Source organism: Echiichthys vipera (assembly GCF_963691815.1).
Source record: "Echiichthys vipera genome assembly, chromosome: 2".
NCBI lineage: Eukaryota > Metazoa > Chordata > Actinopteri > Perciformes > Trachinidae > Echiichthys > Echiichthys vipera.
The window spans coordinates 8841373-8865012 of NC_139827.1; the positions used below are offsets into that span (position 1 = coordinate 8841373).

Here is a 23640-nt window from a genome sequence, read left to right on the forward strand (position 1 = left end):
AACAAGGGTGGAGTAGAGAAAGTTGGTGTATGCCTATGGCAAAGTTGTGGTTGAGGGAGTAGCTATGGCCCTGACTTACCGGCCGCCCAAACTCCAGCTCGGAAAAGAACTTATACCAAGGCTCGTTCTCTAAATCTATGTCATCATAGGTCTGGGAAAGCATGACAGTGACAGAGAGAGGAGGTAGAAGAAAGACAGAAGAAAGATGGTGTGGAAAAAAGTCACACACAAAGAGAGACATGGACCTCATGGTTAGGAATGGGCAAAGGTGGCACAGGGAAATGGGCACAGGATGAAGATTTAGATTGGCTCATTGGGACGAAAGCATGATCTAATGTACTGCTGACATATCCCACTGAGAATTATTCACTTTACTACTTAAACTGGTTTGATAGCAATTCCAAAACATAAGGGAATCCAAAGTACTAGTGGGAAGCATAAAAGTGCCATATTATCAGTCAGTAATTTTAAACACATTGGCCCTTTAAAATTGATATTCATTCATTTTTATATGCATGAAATATAAGAGGGCTATGAATCCCCCTGAGAGAATCACATTACCGCTGCCTTGTTCTAAGCCATAGCACAGGTGACGGGTTAGTTTGAGCGTTATATATTTGACACCTAACCTCATTATCCACACCTGTGTGCAGGCTCAGTGGATGCAACACTAAATGTCAGAGTAGCAGAGAAAGGCCAGATTCTCACCACAGGTACTCGTTATAGTTAAGAAGAGAAGGGGCACATTGAAGAACTGTTTGGAAAAGACATGAGGGGTTATTCACATGGATATACAGTCTGTTTCACTTCTGTATTGGTGAACGCAGTTCTTGTATAACAGTCAGCCAACCAAATGGCCTAAATGCTACATACTTGTGTACCTGAATGTACCTGAATGTACCTGAAATACCCGATCAGAGTGAACATAATGACTGTTTTTTGAATAGCTGTGTGCTTTGATTAATGAGCAGGTAACAGATAAAGGGAGGAGTGCTTTAAACCACTTAACCACTTGGCCTGGCAATTTATGTTTCTAAAGAAATAATTAAATGAAATTAAAATGTTAGTTTACTCTTTTCAAATCCTATGTATGCGTCTTTTTTATATTGCCTTGCATTCGTTTTACATCCTGTCTAAATGCCTTTTATGTCCTATGTAAAGCACTGTGAACTGCCTTTTTGAAAGGTGCTATACGGATAAACTCATCAGGCTCATCCGCTGCCATCCAAATGTTATTAGATGAAATAATGTTGTATTCCCTCCACTATTTTGCATGTATGGCATGTAAATGACTAATTGCCTTAAGGAAGCAAAAGATTATCTGTGATGATGTGACTTGATGAATTATGATGTCAAACACACTTCCTTTGTATCGTGCAGAGATACATTTTCATATCAAAATCAACCTGCAATAAACAGTGTCAGATGGTTGGAAGTCTTTACATGCAACAAAATAGGCCAGGTAAGCCAAAGCAATGGTTACTGCTATGTAGCAAGTTAATCATCTTCTTTTTTCTGTTTCACACCCTTTAGCGTGCACGACAGTCATTTACTGTTACTTTAACTGTAGTGATGATGCATTGGTTACTACTCTGTGTGCTCTTCCTAACCCCATTCCCGCATGGTGAGTTTTCGCTTGGTTTTCACGCCAAATGAAACGCTGCCAGGAGACGTTTCGTAGGTGTTGAGGTGTTACATTTCTCTTGCTAAGAAGAGAATTCAGCTTCGAGACAAATGAGTCACCCTGTAAAAATTGAGAGCCTAGAGCAAAGACTGTCAATAACACAAGTACTAGGAAAGAAATAAACTAAAGACTGCCAGAAAAACATTTTTTCGGACACTTCACCGGAGTGGAGAGTGGAGAAAAATTCTTCTAAAAGCATCTATACAAACAACATATATAAGTCCCAGACAGCACATTAGCCAGCGTGGGCTCACTTCCACTCTCTGCAGCTTTCTCTTTTTATTGCCTTATCAGGAACTGACTCATGCATTATTGCCCTGGGAGCTCTCTGCAGTCATCACATCTGCAAAACCTTCACAAATACCTTTTCTTTTTTAATCTTTTCCACAGAAGAGACTCCTCTCATCTCTCAGTATAACACATTCTCCATTAACGCTGTAGTTTATCTCAGATACCTTATTATCTTTGCCCTCCCTCTACTTAGTAATTATCTCTGCTGTCTGCTTTGTCATTCACCCCACACAGAGTGAACAGCCAGTGCACTCACTAGAGGATGCAGCATTGGAAACCTTTGCTTTTTAACGCCCACACTGTGTCTGATGGAAAGACGTCAATGCAAAAGCCCATAATATTAAAGAGCATGAAGTGAGAAAAGTGAATATGCTTGTGACTCATTTTTCAATGTCACCATCCAGTTGTTCTTTGTTAATGTAGCTCTATCTCTGCAGTGTTATTTCACTTCATGTCGGTAAATGTTCAGATGTTTACCTCGTCAGGCACGGACATTCTATTTAGCTTCAAAGTGAAGAAAAGCAGCAACATAAATAATCTCTTGCTGACAAAAGCAAGCAACAATAGTAACAGAAATCCCTTCTCTGTCACAATAATAGAAACATTATCCCAAGATGCTGGTGTGAAGCCAGCTAGGAGCATGCTTCATATCTTATGAATGTTATAAAGACTTGCTTTTAAAGCTTGAGCAGATTACAGATTGACTAATAGAGGCAGTAACATGAGGAGGGTTGATTTTAACAGAAAAATTCATTATAATCAATTCAAGAAACATTTGCATAAACTCAATACTCACTGGTCTTTCATGCTCCAAAATGGAGGACTTCCCAGGCTCATACTCAAAAATACTCTTCGGCTCTGCCCGATACTTTCGTGTGTCCACTTTCCTGTTGGGAGGACCCCATTCATTCCTGGTGCAGGAGAAAAACAAAAACCTGTCAGCACATGTGAATGAATGAATATGAGAAGAAAAGAGAATTCACAAAATGCACATAAATAATCCCTCCCATTAATTAGTGCATGTACATGCACAAGAGGGTGGGTTTAGTTTTAATTTGATTGCTTATACAATTGTGATTAAGCGCCAGTATTTCATAACTAATAATGTGTAATAAATTAAAGGGATCAGACAAAGCTCAGCTTACGTGTCAGGTGAGTCTCTCTCACGGTCACTGTCTCTCGCCCTCAGTTGGAGGAGAGATGGCATGGGTGGAGGTGGTGGGGGTACAGGGGATGGCGAAGGCTCCCGAGGGCCCAGTTGCCCTCCATTGTCCGAGGGGCTTTTGGCGAGTGGCCTGTACGTATGTGTCCGGGGAGGAGGGTGAGCCATGGTTGTGTTGGATGGCTGGCTGTAGTCATCTGTTGAGGAAAGGACAGAGGAGGCATTGGATGAAGAAGTAATGAGGCACAGCAAGCTCAAGAAATGGGTTGGGAAATTACTTATTCTATAACTTGTGTAAAACATCTCTCACCGTTGTTTATGACAGCATATGTTGCATTGTATGTGTCAGAATAGTCATCATCTGTACAAGAAAGGAACAAAGGGTGATTGGGATACAAGCCAAACATACTTTCAGGTACAGAGAGTGCAAGTGTGTAGTTTTCTTTCCTAAGAGAGCAGAACCTTTAGTCAGCTTGAATACAGGCAGTTACAAAGTAATTTCCAATAGTGACCATTTTTCCTAGAGGAGTATCAGAACCACCCAAGCAGCATAAACCACTTCCACTGTGTTCATTCACAGCATGTCTCAAACAACTGTTTTTTAAGTTATAAGAAGGACCATTGGACTTAACAGTGTACTAACCATAGATTCATATGACTACACTTATTGGATTCTGGCTGAATTCAAAGCTGCTGTTTTCTGCAAATGAGGAAACTCTAATTGTTTAGACTCTTTAAGTCTACAGGGGGTTACTGGGATATTGCTTCATAAATTCACTGAGAATATGCAAATATTCTTGGGAACTGTCCCGAGATGCATCAAAAGATAATCACAGGCCTGTAGATGTTTTTAGGCACACAGACGGTCATGAAATATTGTGTGTGATTGTGTGTGTGCTGCAGTAGAGGAAGCCTGAGCAATTTAGAACAAACACGCTTTGAACTGACTGAGCGATACCGTCAAGCCCATGAAATTAGAACAGATTTCCCAGGACAGCTCTGTGTCTGTTAGAGGTTTCTCTCAATTCCAGACTCTCTTGCTCTCATCTAATGAGTTCTGGCTCTGAGCTTCTCTGGGTCTTTTGGTTTAACAAGATCCGACGTGCAGAGATGACACAAAAAGATGCACACGCACACAAAAACGCAGGCATGCTTGGCCAATTCCTCTCAACATGTCCGATGATCAAACTGCACCAAATAATAGGTCATTTCTGCCTTCCGGTGTGATTTAGTACAGACTTACCTGCTTTGTGAACCTTGTGGATCTGTTTGAACATGGTCTTGTACCAATCCTTAGGCCTATCCACTGTCTGTGGAAAAAGACACAATCATAAAGATTTATGTACTGCGGAATGCAACATTAACTGGATAGCTGAAGTTAGAGAAAAGAAAGGGTTCCCACTGTTTAATGGGACTGACTAGAGCAGAGAAAAACACACCCTCAGCCTTTCTAGAAATCCATATTTCACTCACAGCTAATTTCACTTGTGCTGAGACATGAACACATTATGTATAAAGAAAGATTCATGGTATGGGACGCTCTCCACACAACTTGAGGATGACTAAATCTCCTTTTTACCTATTCACTATAAAAAATCTTGCCAAGAATATATTAAACTTCATTCAAAGTATCTCCTCCTAACATAGCAGGATATTTCATTTCATTATGAGCGAGAGCTGACGAGAAACAAGTCTGGAAAGTGAATTGCATGGTTCTCACGCTCACATTCAAGACATCTATTAAAGATACAGTGATACATACATTTTCTGGGTTTCAATCCTGTGTACCTGGATTCATTGTTCATTTATCCATTGTTATGCATGTTAAAGTTGCATCAAATATGTGATGTATGTATGCATGTGCTTTGGGGTAACAAGCTTATCCATCATATAAAACCAAACTTGACAATTAGCTCATGGGTTGTAGTAGCTACTGAGCAGAATGTCATAGTAGGATGGTTGTTTGGATATCTGTTGGCAAAGAATTCCAGATTGTATTGCACAGCGGGCAGCAGGGAGACAGCGGGCATAAACAGTGTTTAGATTCAGCATATGTTCACATCTGCAAACTAAGGATTTATTTCAACCAATATGGCAGTTTGTTTCGATATGAGTTTGCATGTGCATGTTAAGGTGATTTTGTCTACTTTCAAAAATCCATGTCAGCAGGTTTGATTTTGCAGCACAGGGGATACAGAAGCCTTGTTGCTACAAAATCCAATTTGGAGTTCCTGGTCGCCTGGAAATCCAAGAGAAACCCTGGTATGTGTCTTTGTGTATACAGTATAGATCTAAAAGCCACTTCAAAAAAGTGCTATGAAATGGCAGAGAGACTTAATCCTCCCTTTATTCGGTAACACTAAACACAGTGTCTGGACTCTGGTCAGAGAAGAGGCAGTTTGGCTGCACAGTGAAGGGGTGTGTGTGTGACTGAGCATGTACCATTGGCACGGCCAAGCGATGGGCCAATTACCACTTCACTCTCCATGGTTACCAAAGAAAGTACCCACAAAAATGTTTGTCTGCTCACAACAAGGAGCATCTGTTTTTCTTCTTTTCCAGTTTTTTTTTCTCTTCACCTTTTCTCTTTGCTTTTATTGCCTGTCTTTCATTCTTCCCCTAACTTTCTCTGGCTCACTCATTCTGTAGTTGAACATGTCGGCCTTCCAATGCCCCTCTTGAAGAAATGGATAACTGAATGAAGTGTTAATACACAAAAAGCCTGAACAGAGATAACAGACAGACACACCCTTTGACAAGTATGCAAGCCTTGCAGTGCTAAAGCAAAGATCTTCTGAGCTCATCTTTATAACTAGCACACAGAGGGAGAGTAAAAGAGATAATAAAAGAAGGTGAGAGCAAGAGAGACAGGGTTTTTAATGTGGGGTCAAAAGCTGCTGACAGCTGCGAGTGATCCCCTCTTGGGAGCCCGATCACATATCAAGACAACCGAAATAGGTTAATAGACACTCCTGTGCAACACTACAGTATCTTACTGTGTCTGTTTGCTTCACACCAATGTATTTAGCTCTGTGTACGTTTGACCTCACCGTGCGGATGGCGATGGGGATGCCAGAGTCGTCTACAGGGCCGATGCCTTCATAATGAGGGGCTTTAATAATGGACACCCTTTTCTCTTCTTCTGAGAAATGGGCGATGGGCACAGTGCTGCCGATGCTGGTGTAGCCCGACACCACAGACTCTCTGGTAACTGACTCGCTACCCTCTGGATATCAGGAGGAAGAGGAGAGAAAAGAGAAACACAATGTCAAACATTGTCTTTATCTACATTTCATACTGTGCTCCACAACTAAATGATTCCATCATCTACTAGTAGATATAAACATATCATATCCTGGTCTTGTAACAAATGCATTTACCATAAACCATTTAATTGATTTTGACAACGGTGTAGATGAAGGTGACTTATTGGTCCTTAAAAGACGTACACATTCTTGAAACTCTAAGCACTTCAACTATCTCAGAGCAGGTTATACAGTATTAATATAATATACAGCTAATGAGGGGTTAATGATTTTTTTCTGTAGGTCCTTCATGTTTATGTTCCGCATCTGTGTGTTTCTGCAAATGTATTTTAGCAGGAGATTCTGAATTAAAATATGAAGTGAAATAGTACTTAATTAACTGAAGAAAATCTTGGTCAACTTAAAACAGATCTGTAAAATTGAGATTATCTACATAGAATTATAAAAAAGCACATATAATAACATATACAAAATAACATTTTAAAATGCTGTGTTTACAAGAGATGTGCTCACAAGTTTCTTGTGAGTCTAATCAACAATAAATCTGAGTTGACTAAGTTGTCCAAAATGACTGATTAATCGACCTAAGAGGGGACACTAGGTCGATTACTAGTACTTCACCTTCACTTATAAAGCATAATTCATTTCCTAATCATACATGTTGATGACTTTCAAACAGTTATATTTTAAAAGAATTGCTTCAATAGTATAACATGTTGTGTCCTCAGCTCAAATAAAGGAACCAAAGATCTGCGACTCACCTGAACTCCTGCTCTGTCTCTGGAGTCCAGTGTGGAGCGAGGTGGGGGGAGGAGGATAGGCTGGAGGAGAGAGGGGCCTCTGTGGAGCACTTCCATTCATAGCGTGAGAAAGGACCTGGCCCTAGGAGTGACCCACAAGTCAGAAACAGAGATAATCAGTCACTACCACTCACAAATAGAGGCAAAATGTAAAAAAAAAAACATTTATAGTGAGGAATTTTGCTGTTCTGCCCTCCAACATTAGATAATGAATGAAAATATAAATAAGTAGAGAAATAAGAGAACTATTAGTTTTATAAATCCATTATTAGTCATCATATTGCTTCAAAACTTTAATGGGGGTAGAGGAGCCTTTTATGGAAATCAATGTACAAATAGGCAGATATTGGGGCTGATGAGATTTAGGATTTGCTGAAACTGAAGTGACTGTACATTACATTGTCAGACCAGTTAGTGAGTGGAAGGGGCACTTATATAAATCACCTCAAAACACACAAAAGAGATTAAACAGTGACATAAGCAAACAAAACACTTTCAGATTCACTACATTTCATTCTAAATTAGTTATGACAAACAAGACATCGGACACAATGCGAGGCTCTTCTGAAAAATGCTCTCCCATTCAACATGACAAAGGAAAATATGATTTAATTTGGCAAAGGATACAAACACAGTGTTTTAATTCTAAGGCCAGTTGGTTTTGATCAAAGATTCACAACAGCTCTAAAACCAATTACCTCCTCCTAAAATATACCAATGCAGTCGATTCACATTGAAGCAACACACCAACTGGGTTGACAACACTTAATGAAGTGTATCCAGCAGTGTGTCTACAGAGGAGACATTTCAGCCGTGTTTTTCAGTGATGTGTCTCATGCATGTCTGACGGAACAGATATGCTTCTTTTTTTAAACAATCCATCCGTCTACACAGACAGTTATATGTGTGTAACTGCAAGTGTATTTTTGCGATTCAAGTCAATTTTCTTCTCTGAGTGCTACCAAAAGACGGTTTGCCTACACCCAATACCGTGCCTTAATGCATCCTGTGTAGAGACAGAGAACTGAAGCTGATGCTGGTACATGCTATTTGCGCTACACTTTCAGGGTGGAACTAGTTGAACTGGGAAGTCTGAGTTCCCAGTTGGAAATTTTTACCATGATGCCCTCTGAAGTCAGATTTCCATAGCGGACAATTTCAAAGCAAGGGTTTGATGCTGGCCATTATCACTTGGAATTCTGAATCCCATCGATGATCACATCTCAGATTGAGCGTTTCAAAAGTCTGGTGTGTTTCTCTTGTGAATGGATTTATTCTTGGTTGGAGAAGCAACCAAGCCATCAGCACCTTCGTAGGTGGGATGGAGGTCGGGAATGTCATCACCACCACACAGTGAAGTTATTTAGAGAGCCACAAGGCTTGGGGTAAACAGTGACAATGCAATGCAACTTAACATGATAAGACACCAAGCTGCTTGGCTAATAAGACGCCAATGTAAGCGGTAAATAATGTCTCAATATTCAGTCTCAATATCAGTCTTGTTAGAACTGGGAAGACAAGGTGCATAAGGAAATGTATGTCATAAAGGTGGACTATTCTGTGGCAGGGTCCCTATCTATTCTCACAGCAATATAGTGAGCTGACAGAAATCAGTCCTCACAAATGTTAGATCTTAAAACCCTCCACTTCTCATTGGACAAGTTTGGTCTTTAAAGATGCCAGCTACATGCAGCCAACAGCTACAGACTTCCCCCTGCAACAACTGCTCTGAAAAGTGGTTTAGTCTCGTCGTGAATTTTTGATATAAACTGGCCTTAAGAGACAGTATAATTGCATTAGATTGCAAAAAAGGCATAAAGGAGAAACACAGAGGAGCACATAAACAGCAGAGTTCTAATGAGTACAGAGACATTGACATAATAAGGGAACATTAGGTTGTAGTCGATGGTTAGTGAAAGGTCAAAATCGGTAGTAAAACACAAAGTGTCTGGTTCAGCCATCCAAATGAGTGGGGGGAGGGAGAGAGCCATTTGTTTTTGGATATCATGTGTGTTACAGCAGTGACTTGTTGGGATAATTACATTAGTGACAGTAGCCGCTGCAGCAGTGGAGGCCACAAAGGTTGTTAGCACATCATCAGGGCCAGCAGTGGATGTGTAGATAGAGACATGGCTGAGGGTGGGCGATGGTGTGGGTGAGGCGCCAGGTGAGTCGAAGCTACAGATCTGCAGCTCGTCCAGCAGACCCGCCGTAGACGACGAGTAGTGGCTGAGAGCTGACACCGTCACGGGGGAAGCAGAGGGTGACACGTAGCCACCGATGCTCGCACTGCTGATTGTGGGGAAGCTCGGCCTGCTGACTGCACCAGCTCCAATAGGAACATACGGGGTGGGTGATAGAGCCTTGGGCATTAGGCCTGACAGGTAGTTGAGTGATTCTGAGCTGTGGCAGCGATAGGGAGAGTGCCGTGCTGCGGGCTCGGGGGAAGGTGGCCCCTGGTGTTGGAGGGAGAGGGAGTTGATTGGAAAAGGAGGAAAGGAGGAGAGTGCTTAGTGATATCACTCATTAGCCACGTTGTCACAAAGGAAGTGTGGAGGTAACATGTGAGCTGAACAGAAGGTGAAATGCTGCTGTGAAACCACACTGAAGTGTCATGAGGCTGCAGCATCTTCTTCTGAAACCAAACTTATGCTGTGAATTGAAGAGGCTCTGTTAGTTCAAACTCTGTGGGAGGCAGCAAATACAGTATACAGACAGTAGCAGTGGTATGAAATAAATTAAACAGTTGGTTATCACACATACAGTATGAGTTCACACCAATGTAGAACCAATATTAGTTTGGTTGGTTGCTGCCAATACTAACAACCTATAGGGTAACACACAAGCAGCATACAGTATGACGTACATAAAAACACCTATACTTCACGTTTTCCATAAAAGGCAATATATTAGCTTCAAGGAACACCACTGTCAGACTTCCTGGTGTTTTGACGCATACATACACCAGGAAGAAAACAGCAATTTTTCCACTTTTGGCCCCTGAATTTGGCCCATCCCTGCTATGGAATCTTGACTACTTCTTCTGTTTGTAATGGAACATTTTGTGTGTGTGTGTGTGTGTGTGTGTGTGTGTGTGTGTGTGTGTGTGTGTGTGTGTGTGTGTGTGTGTGTGTGTGTGTGTGTGTGTGTGTGACAAAAAAAACCCCGGTGAAGTTCCATTATAGTGGCCTTGAAATCGACACAATCATTGCTCTCTGTTGTTCTGCTGTAACAGTATGTTGTCAGTTATGTACCAACAGTTCTGCAGGAGAAGGTCTTGGTGGAACTGCAGGAGGAGCCTTCATTATCTCCACCCGGGATGGAGCTGGACTTGGGGTTTGAACTGGGTCTGGTTCTGGGACCTTGAGATCCGCTGTGTTGTTTGAAGGCTGGCACTCAGGATGTTTTGTACTCTCAGGGCCCAAGTGGATAGAGAATGAAGCTGCCTGTCTCAGGGGCTGAGACAGGGTGGGGGCTCCTTGTGGAGGGGGGGAAGTAAGTGAAGGGGAACCTGTGGTCTTTGGTTGGGGGTCAAGGTAAGAGTTGCAGTGAGCCGGGGGGTCAGGGATGGTGACAGGGGTTAGTTTGAGGGAAGACACCTTACGGTCTTGGGCCTGTGTATTAGTGGTGGCAGATGTGCTACAGTTGCTAATGTCATTCGTGACAGTGAACTGGTGTGCCTGTTGGACTGAGTTTGCATTGGTGTCTGAGTAAGAGTTAGAAGATGTTCTACTAATAGTGTAGGACTCTTTGAAAACTGCTTTCTCATTCTGGGTGAATGTTAACATTCCAGGGCTAAAATCATTAGCCAGGGCAACAAGAGAGCTGTAGTCTGGCGGATTAGTGCCTGTGGGCGAGAAGTGGAAACTCTCTCTCCTGGGGGGTGGCAAGGGCACGTGACTGATATCCTTATTGGCCAATTAGAAAGCAACAACCAGCGTTAGTTCAAGCAAAAACAACCAAAAAAAAGATCAGTTCAAAACTTGATAAAAATCAACAAGTTGTTATAATAATACTATGAAATACTGCATGGTGCTGTGTTACTTTTGATTGAATAGTAGAATACACTTTTCACATAGACCAATGTTTTGATTAAACCATAAATAGTAAAAAAAAATAAAAACGACAAATGCCAACATCTGGCAGCATGATGTGTAAGACATCTTACCTGTGTTGGTGACTTTTTGTCCTGCAGGTTGGGTCTGACACTGCGGAAGCCTTTGGCAGCAAGAGAAGAGCTGCTGGCGTCTCCGTTCTTAAGGCCATCGGTTACACTGCGGGACCGCCAAGAATCTGGAGACAAAGTTAATAATATTGAAAGTAGGAAAAAAGTGTCACGCACTGACGTTGTTCCTACATTCAAGTCTTCTTCCAGTGATATAGTGTTATATAAGGTAATAATATCAACATCACACACTGCAGGGTTTAGAATATGTTTTCTGGTCTCCTATTGAGTCTTTTTTTTTTAATTTCCAAAGAGTCTGAACTCCAATTCAACACAAGGAACAGACACCTACCCAAGTCTGATGAGTGAGGATCACTCCCTAGGGAACAGAGAAGACACAGCAACAATAAGTGACATGAGCAAATGCGTGGCCACATTTCTGCCTGTAACAAATGTCAGTACTACTGCATATGGTAACATCCGAGTAGTCGTCATCTCACAAAATGCTTGAGAATGTTCAGTTTGAGAGAGAAGAAGAAACTTGGTGGTTGGGGTAAGAGATTAGTAGACGAAGCACTGAAAAGGCACAAACTAAAGAGGAAAAGTGGATTGGGATTTAGGGTTCAAAATGTTGTTGCTAGAGACAATACAGATTTCTAAATCAACAAATTGTATGTATGAGAGTGGGCTTTCTTCACAAGGATGCTCTTTATGTGCAGTCGGTGCAAATGTATCAAATCAGACCTGTCTCTGAAGACCACTTCACTCCTATGACTAATAAAGAAAAAAATCCGGAGTACACGAGTGTGAGCTCCATTTTTGAATATAAAGATTAAAATCTACACAGCAGAATCACCACTGTCCAAGGAGCTTTGTTTTTAATTCAACCAGGCATATTTCCAATTAATGTCAATATTGTGGCTGTGGGTCGTGCCAACCTTGCACTTGTCACTTCGTAATTTTTCTTGTTATGAATCTGTCTCTGTCAATTGATTCGTGGCTGGTTATGTTGGCTAGCTTACAGCATCATAGATAGCTAGTTTTAGATGTGTTGGTTTTCGCCCCAGCACACAAAACTGAACAGGCTCCTTAACCGCCATTTCCTGGTCTAAAATTGGAACCATCCCGGAGTTAACTTTCTGTTTTTCTAGGGACCAGCTTAGCATTTTGGAGTGTAGACACAAAACGGTATGCTAAACAGCAATGGTGAGGATATTGTACACCCCTGCCAATGCTGAGGGTCCTGCAGAAGCTGACGCCTGCACAATAATGTTTTCCTGGCCATGCCAAGGATCCTAACTCCCTCTAAGTGGTGGTTGCATCAGTCGTACTATGCTCCTATACTTTCTATATCTGACTACAGCTCATCACTTTTCAGACAGTGCCCTGTTATTGTTAAAAGGTGCTGACAGTGTCTAGAGTGCCTACATGGGTGCAGCCGTTAACCTAGTTGCTGACAAGGTCCAGGCACAAACATTGCTCTTTCAGCATAGTAAAGGAATAGGTAGCTGGGGAAGACCAGCTGCAGCCTTTGGAATCTGAGAGTATATTTTAGCTTCAGTTCTACCCGTCTGCTATTAAAAAATTGGTTCAGTTGTTCATCTTGACTTGAAAAGAGATAGGCAACAGTTTTGGAATGAAGGGTTTAATGCATACAACAGATCTGTAAGTTTGCTTGTATGAACCTGAACCACTCATCAGGAATAATTAAGCAGAGTCATGCCCTTTAAGTCAACACACAAGCCCATCCAAGAAGATTTCCACATTCTCCAAGAGTTTAGGCTCAAGGGAGCTGTTCCATGTCTAACCAATCAATGCTGACAGAGGAGAAGAAAAAATTAAACGTAGACGACAAGATGAGTAGAATAAACATGGCATGGAGCAGTTTGGGAGCATGACATGAGAGCTGTCAAGGAAGCTTACACAACAGGTAGGTACAGTGTCATGTATAATTGATTTAGGAAGCAAAAACAGGCCCAAAACAGGAGAAACTAAACAAAAGATAGTAAAAGGATTATACAATGAACTGATTGGAAAATATAGCATCCTGCAATCCAAACATTGCTCAAGCATACTGAAGCAGCCACAGCCTATTTGAAAGTACACTCACCGGCCACGTGCACCTGTCCAACTGCTCTTTAACGCAAATTTCTAATCAGCCAATCACATGGCAGCAACGTAATGCATTTAGGCATGTAGACATGATCAAGGCCATCTGCTGCAGTTCAAAGCAAGCATCAGAATGGGGAAGAAAGGTGGTTAAAGTGACTTAAGGGATTTTCACGCACAGCCATCACTAGGGTTTACAGAGAATGGTCCGAAAAAGAGAAAATATCCAGTAAGCAGCAGTTCTGTGGGCCCAAATGCCTTGTTGATGCCAGAGGTCAGAGGAGAATGGCCAGACTGGTTGGAGCTGGCAACAGAAACTCAAATATCCATTGGTTACAACAGAGGAATGCAGGAGAGCATCTGTGAACACACGACACCACCTACTTTCTAGCAGATTGGTAACAGCAGTAGAAGACCACACTGACACTTTATTAAGCACCCGGTGCATCTAATAAAGTGGCCGGTAAGTGTATTCAAATATGCTTAAGCCAAATCAGGTTGATAAAGGCCAAACAACAACAAAAAAGCCACTTTTTACCTTGAGCTCCGCTTTTTTTTTTTCCTCATGCTATTCAGAGTTTAGTCCAGTCAATACCTGAAGTGTCCTCTTATCCAAACGTGTTAATTTGTAGTGTATTTGTGAGTGTTAGTACCTGAGCCTAGATTTGGTGAGCTCTGGACCCTCTTCATGGGAGAGAGCACGAGTGACAAGGCCACGCTTTTGCGAGAGCATCCTCCGCTATCTGAGAAATCACAGCCAGGCAGGTGATCACAGAGGCAGAAGCAGCAGCACACATGCACATGCATATACACAAAAACACAAATACACACACAAATGCATCCAGGCAGAAACACAACGCAAACAGGCAGAGGCAAAGCAAATGCATTTAAAGAGCCTGATTTTTACAGCATGAGCTCAGAATATGAAACAAAGCTGGTGCACAGTATATTGCAAAGTGTAATTGTAAAGTAGCATTTTGTATTATATTGCATTAGTTTACACTAGCCTAACTATTACTGATAGAGTATGCTGAGGAATTAGATCTTTTTAAATTGGTTGACCCTGGATGTCTCGTAATTAGGCTTCAAAAATCTGTATCACGACTTTAGTAAGACTGATGTGATACATGAAATTAAAATTATATAATAAATAAAAAATTATAAAATCGCCAAAGCTTGACCTGAAAAGAGTGTTCAAGCTTGCTGGCTGAGGTAACGGTGAGTGCGACTTTTGTGATTCCCTCACTCTTGATTGCGTGAATTCATAATATATTTTCTAAGTTTGGGTCCTGGGGAGTCACTTAATTTCTTTTGGGTCTGGTGCTAAAACTATAAAGTTTGGGAAAACCCTGGGAACCGTCGTTCTCCTTCATGTTTGGCACACGGGAGAAGTTTCAGTTGGTTGCAATCTGCCACCTCAACGTCAGATGCCACTAAAACCTTTAAGCTATTGGACAATACAGGTCGTTCAAAACCTGTGCATTAAAGTCTGGTTTTAACTATCATAGCTTAATTGGTTGTCTTTCAACACATGGCAAAGCTATTTTTGTTGTTGGCTTTATTGAGAAATACAGGCAAACAGTCAAGCTACTACTGGCGGCCACACAAGTGGTGTGTGTGGAGAAGGCTCAAAGGCGGATTACTCGTCATTGATTCTCCGGCTGCAATACACAGTGTATTTCCGGATGACTGCCAAGTTTAGGACAAAGCTTTGGTGATGTATTATTGAGGGAGTAATCCGTCACTGTGGTTAAAAGCAACAAGCTTCCTATACTTATTGATGCTTTTAGTCACAATAAACCAGTCCCAAAATGGACAATCGCCGAAGTGGTGAAACAAGGTCAGGGTTAGAAGACAAATGCCTGTGGTAGAGGGAAACTAGCACACATGGCAGCTTTTAAAATAGCTATGTGGTCTGAAAAGGGAAACATATTGACATTTTTAGTGTTAGATATCAAATGTAAACAATAGTTTTTGGGGTTTTTTTGTACAGTAAATGTGTAATACAAGAACACAAACGGAATTGTAAAAATGAAAACAAGTATTCTGCTTTGCCAAACAAAAATAATGGACATGAACTGGATGGATGATTCCCCGACAATCTTATACAGTGTAGAGTTTGTGTTTGCGTGTGAGTGTGTGTGTGTGTGTGTGTGTGTGTGTACTTGAATACCTGTATTCATATTGAAGAGCACTTCTTACTGGTCTAGTGCAGGGGGACACACTTTCCTGCACAACAAAAACAAAGTATTTCAGAAAAACAATAAACGTCTCCCAGAACAGCTGATTGACACTCTGGAACGGAGAGAGTTATAGCAATTATAGGAGGCAATCCCTTTTTTTTTTTTTGCATTAACTCTTGTATCAAATCCCAAATATAAGCATTTATTTTGGCGATCTGCCAGTTTCCTACTGCCCACTAGGTCATTAGTATCACTTTGATTCAAATCAATCTTAAAGAGCCAGAATCTCTGTGCAGGGAAAGTTTGGAGATTAATGATGTTTATAAGGAGGAATGCTGTCTGCTGACATACTGCAGTTAACTCCTTTTAGACATTTGATTTTTACAGTATTGACAAACCCGGGTCTGAAGGCTGAAGTGTAGACTTCCTGGAAATGTAAACTGACAGCATGAACTGTTGCACCACCCACATCTCTGATTTGTTCAACAATTCATATGTTTTTTTAACTAAAATTTCAATTCAGTCTTATTGTCAGGACAGGATAGACCCAGAGCAACCCTTAATAGGATAGGAGGGTTAGACAGTTGATAAAAGGATAACTTTCTCTGGATATGAATCACCAACTGATACTGATCTGGACTGCCTCGGAAAGATCTTGAGAGTAATTCTGATTAACTGCTTTAACAACGAGATGAAGAATATCAGATGGACATCGGACACACAAAGCCTATGTCTTGTTTTGGAAATATGTTTTCAAGGTGAACAGAAATGTACTTCAACTGACTTGAAGTGTCAGCTGTCTCTGACGTGAGTTACTATGCATAACCATACAAAAAAGTGAGTTAAATTAAATCAACACATACTGCCTGTCATGTCCAAAAAGATGTTTAAGCCAAAGCGTAGAAACCAAATGTATCACTTCTTCCAGCTGAGTGACTTAGTGACCTTGGCAATACATGAAATATAAATTGTAAATGATAAATGAAACAGAATACCATGTTTACTCAACTATACCCATATGTGATGCCTGCCTCTTGATGTATGATGACCTTTTCTTGGAACTGCTGTAGTAGGGTCATGATTGATATGAATAGGGCACACATCAAAAGCCGAAAGCGCAACACAGACTGTTGCGCTGCTGCATCAGTGCATGGACGTGTGTCATCATGGGACTAAGTGTGTATGACAGATATTACAAGTGACAGCCTAGAGTGGCCCGGTAGGGATCATACATGTCTGGTATGTTAATAACTGTGACATACAAAAGGTTAACCTCGCCCATGGACCCAGCCTTACACACACAGAAGTTTTGGGAATGCGATGTACAGTAGCTGTGGTTTAATGTTAGTGAAGATTGCTCCAGAACTTTTTAACTACTGAAACATTAGGAATGTTATCTAACTAACCGGAGCTGTAACACAGAGAAAATTAATATGTAAAAAGGGAGGCAAGGACAAAGTCATACATATAGTTGGTCAGTATACACTGTCTCAACACATACAGTGGAAAAATAACTTCATTTTGCACTTGGCCAAAATATATTTCTCTAACTGAGGTTTGGTGACTTTAATAATACATGTGCTTATCAGTGATCTCAAGTGACTTTAATGATGGCAAGAGAGCATTTAGGTTGAATTGGGTCTGTGCAATAGTCACAATTTTTCTGTGGAATATTTCTGTCTATTACAAACCACCTCCGGTTATCTGGCAGAAGCTAATGCTTTAAGACAATATTTTATTTCAACTTTCCGTTGTAAGTTCATCTGTACAAGAAGAGTTTGCACCCCCAAATTAATCAGAATACCATTTTTAATTATATTCTCTGCTCAGCAGAGGGGAGTGAAATGCACAGATGCTTCGGCTGTGCTTTCTTCAGCAAGTAAAGCTGTACAGGTGTGACACTACAGTACAGAACATAAAAAAATAATCTATGTAAACACAGATTGTGTTTGCATATCAGTGATTAGGGATCTCCCCTAGACATAAAGGCTGATGAAAGAACATACCTGTGTCGCAGTTTGTGCTTGCTGAACTCATGAGGAAATCTTTTTGTCCCAGCTCTGAGTACGAACAAACTGAAAATGCATTGCTAGACATGTTTTTCAACACTATGACAACACCGGGCCTTATCGCACATTGACAAGTTAAGTCTAATTATCAGGACTTTACTTGTCAATCTTGTCAATCTCACTTTACATGGCTATCACTGACTTGGGCTTATTTTGGAAAAGGTATGTAACCGTGTTCTGAGTGACATGAATGTGTAAACTGCCTTAGCAGTTGGCGCAGGTGATGAGTGGCACGAGATGGACAGCTTAACATCGACCACGCTGAAAATTGTACAAGCAGATCACAGACATTTCTGAGATCCCTTTTCTTATATAACAACTGACTTATAATACATATTCTAATGGCAAAATATAGTGTGGCAGCTCTGCATTTCTACGCAATGATAGGAGTTTAGAGCTACAGTATAAGTATAACGATCCACATTAGCATTATAACTACACCACTAATTAGGCTAGGCAGATTGTCCTGACAATTACATTTATTAATTTGCCAAATGTCTTGTTATCTAATTATCTTGGTCACAGTAATCGAATGGATCTGTGTCAAGATTCTTCTTTCTGCTATGTTATGTAAAAAAGAATATTGGCCAATATATTTTAAGCTCCCAAATATCCATTTAAGTATCGGCCTCAAAAATCCACTATTAGTCAGGCTTTAGTTGGAACATAAAAAGGGCTGTAATGTACAGTATGCCATGTGGTTGTTTGTTGTGGTATTGTCACTTTTCTTACTTTGTCTCAATGCTGACACAATACCTTTAGGGACCATTCATTAAGAACATAATATAGCAAAACATTAACCTAAGTATCTATGTATATGATGCTTTTAGTACATGGGAAGAATTTTAGAATGCACTGATAAATAGCATTTAATAACTACATACAAACGTAATCGTCATAATCCATCTGTCCAATCAAAAACTTTTTTTTCTGTGCGTACATGGACAGTCAATAAAAGTTATAATCATAAAGGGTTGTGTGAATTGTACATGGAATTACATTTTTCATGAATTTTGTTGTAGGCTTTTATGTTGCCGAAGCAGTGACATGACAACGGAAATGTATTACTGAGTTTGTTCGTCTATGATAAAGATTATTTTGGGACCATTTTAGTTTAGTATAGTTTGAACATGTAACAAAACAAACGGCAATGACAAATAAAATAAACCGTACACAAAGACCAAACTATACGACTTCTACTAATATACGACTTCTTAACATAACATAAATTAATAATAAAATAAAAGCAAAACACATAATACTCAATTCAACCTGCACAATCTTTCAAGAAACTTTACAAGAACCCTTTAGCAACAAGTGTAACTTGTTAATCATCCTCTTATAAATAAGTCATTAGTTATCATCAGAACAAATACCCTAATTTACATACATACAGCTACTTTGTTGCCACCATGTGAGGGTTTCCAAACACTTTTAACGCTGGGGGGGATGAAATATTAGCCTACTTGTGGGACTACATCAAGCCATGCACCATGGGATACTTTCAGCCCCTGAAGACCTAACCCTCACCCTCATACAGTACGCCCTCGTAAATCTATCTCTGAAAAACACACATACACACGCACTGGGGTAAATCATGGGTCTGGCGTCGCAGGCAGTCGCCGTCCAAATGACGGTCAGATTATAAACAGGATCATGTTTCTTGGGGACAGATCAGCGGCGACACAGCAGCTGTGGCCATGGTGTAATGTTATGGCTGGATACTTGAAGAAAAGCAGTCCAGGCTATACACCTCCAGACCACTTTCACTATCTGTTAAGACCTTTTTAAGCTTTAAATCACAAAATGTGTAGCACTCTGAAATCTATGAGGGGTTATTAGCAGATATCAGGGTATACATTATACTGAAGTGGCACCAAATGTTTCCATTAATATTCAGGGAGTGCTTCTTCGCCCCCTAATGCTTAGGCTAATGCAATACTTGCAAGCTCTGGTAATATATGTTGGCAGATCAAACACTTATCCCATCATTTCTAATAAAGAATCAACTTAAATGTCAATTAAATCTGCTACATTGAGTCTTAATGTAGCTTTACTGTATGAAAGTAAAGACATTTATTAAATAAATAGATAAACAACAGACCTTCATTTCCGAAGAGTTGTTTTCAATTCTTGTTCTAGTTTTGCTGACCAAGTCACTGGTATGCTTAGTTTCTTTTTAGTCATTTCCTTTTTTTTTACTTTTCAGTGGTTTATTCACTGACTGTAATTTAGGCATTGGTAGACCACTATCGAGGCTAGTGTGTATATAATTACTGAGTGTAATAGCTGTGGGACTGCAAATACCCAAGTCGGAGCTATAAGCCACAGAAAGCAGGGATGTCCAACACCACAAGCCCATCAAGTCTTATTAGTCGGTTGAGTGACCTACTGGGACCAATTCGGTTCATATCAGTGGACTAATAGGGTTTGAGCTTTGAATCCTTGTGAAACATAAGACATACTCATCCTCCATTGTTCCTTCATTAAAAGAACACTACCTCTGATTTGAGCTCATCACCAGAAACCTTTCTATAATTGCAGGGCCATATTCCTCACCTCGATAACACTAGAATTTTCCACACTGGGAGAGTTTTGATATTGTTGACCTTGACAAGACTTTTCTAGTTATAAATTCAATATAAAAATACATGATATGAGTTGTAGTGAGTAAATGGGTATTTCAAAAATCTCCGGGCTATTCAAATGATCTCATTACATTCATGTTGATAGCACTTAGACGGCAAAGCAGAACTTATTCAATGCGACTAGAGAATGAGGTTAAAAGCGCGTCACAAAATGTCATGAACCACTAGCTTTACCCTGATTAACAAATGAAGGGTCATTTGGCTAGGTCATTATACTAAAAAGAGATGTCCTGAAAAAACAATAACAACATAGTGAAAAATGTAAACCAGACAGGGTAATGGAAACACAAAAGAAATGAAAGAAAAACACAAACAATGTCCTCAAAGAGCACCGGCCAGGATGCCATTAGTCACTGGCAATTTGCCTTCGCATAGACAAAACAAGTGTCACCATCTTTCCATGAGAAAAATGCTAACAATGAAGACATACACTAAATAACAATTAAACTCTCTGAAGCAATGTTTAAGAACTGTATAACTTTTTTCATGTGTGCATGCTGTTCTATACATTGCTTATGACAGGGTATCTCTATTATCAATTGGACTTAATGGACTCACATTGAAAAAAAGTTAAATGAATGTAAAAAATATATCCATGATTTTGTAAATAATGAAATTAATTTAAACTCAAGTTTTTATGAGGAGTTATAGCTTTCACTATAAACGTTTTATGGGAATTAATCATTCATATGAATTTAATTGTTTCCGTTTTATGTCAAAATATCATATTTCCATTTTATTCATTTAACTTCGAAACATTTTAACTGAGCTTTTAAAGATACTTGTTTGTGTGTTTGTGTGTGCATGTGTGAGGCCAGCAGGAGAGAGTGAACAATCATTGGCGATAAGCCGACTACGGTCTCAAGGGTCCTGACCCTCAAGTGGTCACTCAGACTGAGACATACTCACAGGATGTCCACAGATTAAGCTCCTTAGCAAATCTATTTAAAGGCCGGACTAAAAAGTCATCAGATAGACATTTTCTATTCAGCTGTTGTATATACCAAAGATTATCAGATGTTGAAAGCTTACAAATACAAACTACAGCAGAAGTACATTAGGTACAATTTGAATGCAAAACATTTAAATTGATTAAATCAGAGAGAAGAAATCATTTTTAAACAAGGCAACAGAATGTCCCAGGAGATCCCAGATAAATCTGTGTCGGGACATGGCTAGCCTGAAACCAAACTGACAGGGAAAGTGACCCCTCCAAAAAAGGCAGAAGTCAAAATTGCTTCATTCCTTTATCACTGAATTGGAGCCAGGTTATTTTAGTAGGCCATTTTTGTGGTAAAAAATGTTGGGAGTGCAGGGTTGTGGTAGGAAAAAAAAAGAAAGGCTTGGGAATCAAAATAAAAGTTGAGCTATAAGTAATTACGCATTGTGCTTTGTATATTCAGTGCTATAATACCACAGCTAAGGAGAAGGATAACTGCAATACTTTGGACTTAGCTGTTCAAATTTCAACAGTAAACGTAAATATTCACATCCTTTTTCATTTTAAAGTTTGGACAACAGGATATCAAAGAAACCTTTGTCTAGAGTGCTTTACTTGAAGCTACTACAAACTGGATACATTTAGTAAACACTGCAGTAGCAGTGTTAGCTGCTAAGACAACTGTTGTCTTCCATTCCCAAGTTAATAAAGTAATATTGTCTCGACAGCCAGCCAGCCAACCTACTGGAGCGTAGCTAAATGGTACAGAGGACTTATTCATCCCGATGATGCATTAATAAATAATGAGGCTACTCTGATTTTTTTTCAGGACTGTTCTAACTTCAGATTGAGTAAAGATGGATATTGCTTACAACCAAGGCACTGCACAACCATATGAGCATCTGAATAAGTGGAATTTGTCTTTACATACAAGCAAGGGAATGAATTAAACCCAGTATTTTTCTAGGTCTTGTTTAAAAGTCTATCTTGGGATAAAGGCCCAATATCGTCATGAAATCATACTTTGGAGAAGTCAGCAAGAACCAAGTCTGAAATAGAAATTCGTGGATGTGACATTAAGATCTAATCTACATCAATGTTTGAAGGACTTTAAGAACAACACAGAGGCATGTGTCAAAATCCTTGTGTTAAAATCCTTTAAAGCACACATCAGGATGATTATCCTGCTTATACCTTGGTTACCCTGGCCGCCAACAATGTTATCCAATAACAACATTCACACCTTTTTGATGATTTTTTTTAAAGATGGTTTGCAAAAGGTTATGAATAAAAGTAAGCTTACTTAAGCTTGATCTGCTATTGATCAGCATACTGCCATGCTTACATAGGAACTTTGTGGCCAGCAAATAAACCTGAGCAGTGAGCAGTCAGTGAGTATTGAAGCAAACCATGGTTTAAATCAGGGGTGGGCAATTACGGTCCTGAAGGGCCACTGTCCTGCATGTTTTAGGTTTCTCCCTACCCTAACACACCTGAGTCTAACAATAATCAAACTATGACAAGCATCAGCTGATTGATAACGAGCAAATCATTAAAATCAGGGGTGTTAGAACAGAGAGAAACCTAAAACACGCAGGACAGTGGCCCTCCCGGACCGGAATTGCCCACTCCTGGTTTAAATCAAAGTTAATACTGTCAATATAGGGGCTTCTTCACATTTGACTAACTATTAGTTCCAATCAAATAAGGCTTCAAGCTAAGTTTTTTACACAAATCCAAAGCTACTTGTTAGATGCAGGCCATTTTAAAAGGAATATTTTATCAGCTCATTGTAGCTGTTCTACCACTACATTACTGCCACTAGTTGAACAAAAACCACGTCCAACAAAGTCTCCGTTATCAGTCTTGTTTGTTCAACCTTGCCACTCATTAGCAGACCCCCCTCTGGCTGTATGAATGGATAGGGGAGGTCAATACACTGACCCTATGTGCCCACTCACTGCCCATACTGCTAACAACAGAGACCCGTGTGTTCTGCAGATTGCATCACAACCCAACTAATGAGCAGAGCCATTGGCCTGAGAGCACTGATGCAATTATGCAACACAAGCCCCGGTACTGTGAGTCGGGGCTATGGGGGAAGAGAGAATGAATTGGATGTGACAATTCGTGGGTTTGTTATCTTACCATTTCTATACAGAGCTGAAGATGCATTCCCTTTATACTGCCCTGATGTAAAAGACGACATAGACAAGCATAGAAGAAAATGGCAAATAAAAAACAGAGATGAACACAGAAAAAGGGTATGTATTACAGAGAGGATGAGAGATTGCCCAAAAAAATACATTTGAAGAATCAAACA

At 40.1% G+C, this 23640-nt stretch overlaps 1 protein-coding gene across 1 annotated transcript in view; it reads right to left on the reverse strand.

The window, feature by feature from the left end:
- LOC310963831 (uncharacterized protein) overlaps positions 1-23640 on the reverse strand; it is a gene marked incomplete at its 3' end in the record, with an annotated part of 270431 nt that overhangs the window by 237537 nt on the left and 9254 nt on the right. The window contains exons 3-14 of the mRNA XM_083936764.1: positions 15651-15706; positions 11721-11747; positions 11372-11496; positions 10458-11099; positions 9246-9659; positions 7165-7285; positions 6188-6363; positions 4381-4447; positions 3448-3498; positions 3121-3334; positions 2772-2886; positions 80-151 (exon numbers count right to left, since the gene is read on the reverse strand). Coding sequence (XP_083792890.1) covers positions 80-151; positions 2772-2886; positions 3121-3334; positions 3448-3498; positions 4381-4447; positions 6188-6363; positions 7165-7285; positions 9246-9659; positions 10458-11099; positions 11372-11496; positions 11721-11747; positions 15651-15660 — 2034 coding nt within the window. The 5' untranslated portion in view covers positions 15661-15706. The remainder of the gene's footprint in view (positions 1-79; positions 152-2771; positions 2887-3120; positions 3335-3447; positions 3499-4380; positions 4448-6187; positions 6364-7164; positions 7286-9245; positions 9660-10457; positions 11100-11371; positions 11497-11720; positions 11748-15650; positions 15707-23640) is intronic.